This window comes from Nansenia antarctica (genome assembly GCF_963989245.1).
Source record: "Nansenia antarctica genome assembly, chromosome: 2".
In the NCBI taxonomy this organism is placed as follows: Eukaryota; Metazoa; Chordata; class Actinopteri; order Argentiniformes; family Microstomatidae; genus Nansenia; species Nansenia antarctica.
In genome coordinates this window covers 85,517,622-85,522,621 of record NC_137675.1, presented here as the reverse complement: position 1 = coordinate 85,522,621, position 5,000 = coordinate 85,517,622, and the positions used below count along the sequence as shown (strand labels likewise).

General features: G+C 40.9%; 1 protein-coding gene and 1 pseudogene across 2 annotated transcripts in view; both read left to right on the top strand.

Annotated features, from left to right (window-relative positions):
* LOC308150794 overlaps nucleotides 1-891 on the top strand; it is a 1,338-nt pseudogene extending 447 nt beyond the window's left edge. Inside the window, exon 1 of the transcript in view lies at nucleotides 1-891. This exon is cut by the window's left edge and continues 447 nt beyond it. The product of the transcript in view is annotated as an uncharacterized misc_RNA (transcript).
* A 3,989-nt stretch (nucleotides 892-4,880) lies between these two features.
* LOC308150793 (stabilizer of axonemal microtubules 1-like) overlaps nucleotides 4,881-5,000 on the top strand; it is a gene marked incomplete at both ends in the record, with an annotated part of 4,934 nt that continues 4,814 nt past the window's right edge. Inside the window, one exon of the mRNA XM_080523589.1 lies at nucleotides 4,881-4,963. Within this exon, the coding sequence (XP_080379715.1) occupies nucleotides 4,881-4,963 (83 nt within the window). The remainder of the gene's footprint in view (nucleotides 4,964-5,000) is intronic.

Below are 5,000 nucleotides of genomic sequence, written 5' to 3'. Positions count from 1 at the left end.
CACACGGGAAAGCCAAAGTATCAGTGCAATCAGTGTGGTTTGAGATTTAAAGACAGCAGAACACTTGGAACTCATAAGAAAGTGCACGGAGGCAGGAGGCTGTATCCATGCAACATATGCGGGAAGGATTTTAACCACAGCTCCAGCTTGTCCCGACATAGGCTTATCCACAAAAAAGGAAAGGGTATCCCCCCAGGTGTTCCACCTGAGCTGGTGATGAGTCACGGCCGCCGCTCGCGCCTGCCAAAATCCGCGTCCAGGAAGGTCAAGAAGGGGCGCCCTGGCGGAGAGAAGTTCTACGCATGTCCACAATGTGACAAGACCTTCAAGAACTCTGCGAGTCTCTCCAGACATCAGGTTTCTCACGTGAAGGAGCTCCTAACCACTTACACCCAGGGGGAGGACAGCCTCAGCAAGTCCTCCGACCTGAAAATACGCCTCAAGTTGTGCTCGAGAGACAAACCAAACTTCTACACTCTCTGCAAGAAGAACAAGAGGTCCAAAGCTGCCAAGCGCACCATGTCGAACGCCGAAGAGGAGGAGTGACATTATGCCTGCCAGCAGTGCGACAAGCATTTCAGCCACACGTCGAGCCTCGCCAGGCACCAGCAAATGCACAAGGGGGAGAACAAGTTCAACTGCGCCTACTGTAAAAAGACCTTCACCCGGTTATCCAACGTTCACCACCACGAGAAGTCGCACACCGCGGGGAAGATCTACGAATGCACCATCTGCAACAAGACATTCGTGCACTCGTCAAGCTATTCAAGGCACAAGCGGTCGCACACAGAGGAGGAGCAGGCGGCCAAACAGCGGCAGCGGAAGCGCGGCGCTATTAACGAGAGCGCGCCACTCGAGTCGGACTCAGAATTTCTTCTAAATTTCTTCTAAATTTGGGACTCAGAATTTCTTCTAAATTTTTTCTTCTAAAATTGGCATTACTCTGAATATATAAAATGTGTGATATCCTTTGGTTGTATACTTTTAGCAAATTGTATCTGGGAGGGGGTTAGGATTAATGTTGAGTGCAAGGTGACCCCCCCCCAACCCGCCTGTATGTCCCCCCCTATACTTCTCTTAGATTGCACTCTTGTTCTCTGCTGTCCATGCAAAGACATGTTTGATTTATTTGTGTTGACATTCCCTTTTGTTCATGGCTAGCTACAGGGTTCAATTGATGTTAGGTTAAAAGTATTGTGAAAACTAAACTGGTAGGCCTATGTAGTGCTTCGCACTTCCTTGTTCTGTATATAATCTTTCAGAAGGATCTTTTTTTCTTTCTTTTTTTTGATGTGACAAAGGGTCAAAATATAAACCTTGCCTGCCATGTGTCATCCAATTCAATAAAGATTTGACCTTCAGGAGTTTCAGCGTCTACATTCCGTGGTTCAATCAATCTTCCAAAGGTTTTGTCCTCAGCATCTTCTATGTTCAGTTCATGCAAGTTCACAATGGAGCTGAAAATGAAAAAACAATGAAGCGCGGTAAGGAAGGTTGATTTACGACAGGTCTCATCAGTACATGTGCTAAGAACCAGAAAGGTTTGACCGTTTTGAGTTTTGTTTTTGTTTGATCAAATGTATGAGCAGACAAGTGTTCTGAATGGTTGACTGTTATACCTTTTAATTGTCAGTTTAATACGTTTGAATTGTTGGCATAAGAATATTATTGTCAAAATATGAAATACAAACAAATCCCAACAATTTAGAATGGCATCATTTTTATATTTGTTGATATTTAATTGTGAACGTTTGAATTGTTGACTTAAGAATATTATTGTCAAAATATGAAAAACAAACAAATCCCAACAATTTAGAATGGCATAACTTTTTATATTTGTTGATATTTACTGCATTAACCACAAAGTATACATTGTGACTGATTATGTGTATGTACAGTCATGTGAAGAAGGTAGACGCCCCATGAAAATCTTAGTCTTTTTCAACATATTTAAATGTATTTAGATGCACCACATCACTATTCTGGCTTTTTCCTCAGTAGGAATTGGCGTTTATTTTGGTTAAATAAATGCTAACAAAGTTACATTTAGTTTTTGGTTAAATTATATCACCTTTATCTATAGACATTGTAAGAAAGAAGACCAAATATTCATGTCCATTTTTCTTTAAAAAGAACTAAATATTTCATGGGGTGGCCTAATTGTTTCACATAACTGAATGCATGAAAAGTGTGTGTGTGCATAAAAGTGTGTATAAATAAAATGCATTTTGCATTAATAAAACCCCCCCTCAACCCCCCCACTCTGTACCTTGCCATACCGTGGCCTTTGCTGAATTGACAACGCTGTCTCATAGCCTATTGGAAATGTATTGCGTGTGTGTGTGTGCAGGGGCGCCGCTAGAGATTCTGGGCCCCATGACAGAATATCATTTTGGGCCCCCCCACCTAAACCACCCATCAACCTAAACCCAGTTGAAGTTGATGAACTATTGATGCACTGCAAGAAATCCAATGATGGACATCTTTTGTAAATGTAATTTAAAATTACAGTTAATACAGGAATCAACAATTCAGCAAAGAAATCTCAACATTCTTTAACTTATTAAATTAAGACTTGAACAACACAAGGACAAAAGTATAATTAAATGAAGATTGGAACCCAAATATAAAAGTATAAATCACACAAAAAGTAAAAAATATAATTGTAATGGGGTGGTATTGTGTCTAAATAAATGTAGATCTTGTAAAGATCAGTTGGCCATAATACTGTCAGGATTAGATCAATGAAGAATTACAGCAGAGAGATATTTACTGACTCAGCATTGCTTGTTTCACACAAAGACAAACGTGTCTTATACAAGAGGGAGCAACACAGACATGGTGCCAGCGAAATTGAATGTGAAATGGGAAGATTTTTATTTTTACACTGCGGCAGTACTGTGGAATAGTATACCTGGAGAGCTAAAAACTATATCTAGCCTAATGCACAACGATTCAAGATAGGAGTAAAGAGATCAAATCAAATCAAAGCTAAACGCTGGGCCTTCTTAGTAGCAACATCTTTAATAAGATCCTTGAAATCTAGTGATGAAGCCAACTTGCTGTGCTGCTGTCATTGTCCTTAGGGTTAGGGTTAGGGTTAGGGTTACTTCTTGCTCTTCTTCTTCTGCCTCTTTACCTCTGCTCTCCTCTCTGGCTGCCTTGCTTGAAGAGGGCCCTGGCATGGAGTATCCATAGGTACATAATTCATAATATGTCCTATAATAGTATTAACATAATAATACATACATTACACCAGATTAGCTAACTTAGATGTTATCTAGCTAGCTAACAATATTATTAAGATGCCAGTGGTCAATGTTATTGCAATTACTGGAAGAACTATTAACTAAATATGAATATTAGCTAAAGTTGTATTCAATGCTTGCATGGTAATGCAGCATACATTAAAATATTCAAAATATGTTTGTTAACCCCAAACTCCTACTGCTCACCTCCTTCTCCTTCAACTGGGAGGTGGGTTGAGGGAAGGAGTCCTGATCCTGAAACTGCATCTGTGCATGACGTGATTAGCATGTAACATTATACTAGTTAGCTAGCTAGCTATAGCAAGAGTGCATAGCTGCTGGATACAAATTCACTGAGCTCCAATAACCTATATTTGGACCAAAATTGCACTCATCTCATACATTTAACTGAAATTATACTGACAGTGCACTGTAAGTTAACTTTACTTGAAGTTAATGTTAATTAGCTATAGCGAGCTAACTAGATCATCCACGCAGTGATTAGATCACTAAACCACTGTTGTCTAGATAGATAGCCTACATGTTATGGGCCCCAAAAGAAGGTCTGTGAATGAATACCCTTCTTCTTCTTCTTTTTTTTACTTTGTGACTAGCTGTCGCCCTTTTTTGTCACTCTCCTCGTTCTTTACTTTTACTTTTCTCTTTTGAGACCCTGACTTTGGCTTTGCCTTTCACGACATCGTCTCTCTCCTTGTCAGAATATTTGCGGTAACGTTCCTCTAGTCTAGTCTAGCAGCTTGCGCACGGTGGACTGAACCATGCAATGAATAAATAGAGGGGTAAATAATAAGGCTTAATTTTGTTAAACATAGAGAAACAAAACTCCAGTTTTGTTTTAATACATAGAATTATAATTTGAATTCGGCTACATTAACGTCCTTATGATAATAATAATAATATTATTTATAAATATAATATATTTTTAAAAAAAGATTCTCATGGGCCCCTGTCAGTGCTGGGCCCTTAGAATCGTCCTAACTTACCACCCCCTTAGCGGCGCCCCTGTGTGTGTGTGTGTGTGTGTGTGAGAGTGAGAGTTTTTGTGAGCCCGCATGTATGATGTGGCTCTTTCTGGTACCCCAACTATTTTTTGGGGCTCTTAGTCTCCGACTGGTTGGCAATGGCCACCCCTGCATTAGGTGTTTATTAATGCCTGTGTGGTGTTATTTTTAAAAATGTTGACATTTTTGAGTTAGTAATTAATAAAATACAAAGGTTCCATCTCACAAAACATAATGGAATGTAAAAACGCTCAATATCTCTGAACTACCCTAGACGGAGATAGAACCTTATCATAAGCTCACAAGGTGTCAGTCAGCGCCTATATGGTACATGGCAGTCCCACGCGCCCGTCCCGCTCCAGTTCTGCATCCAGTTGAATGCAGGCAATGATTCAAGTAGATCGCGCACGCAACCAGGTAATTGCCGACATGTGTGAAAGGGAGTAAGACAGGAATCTACCAGAGGTAGAGGTGGCTCATGCATGCATGTGTGAACGGCGAAAATGCCCCGGTCGACACAGCTTGGGATTCCATGGAAATGACAGAGGGAACTATGTGTGAAAGAGGCGTTAGAGACTCTGCAGATGTTGCATCATGACCGAGGTCTCGCATGGCGGTGGAGTCCCCTGAGAACATGGGCTCCCACTCATCCCAGTCAGAGAGGAACTCTGCTGAGGTCACAGAGGTGAAAGAGTGAAAGACTTCTGCAGCCTCCAGGGGAGGACAGAGG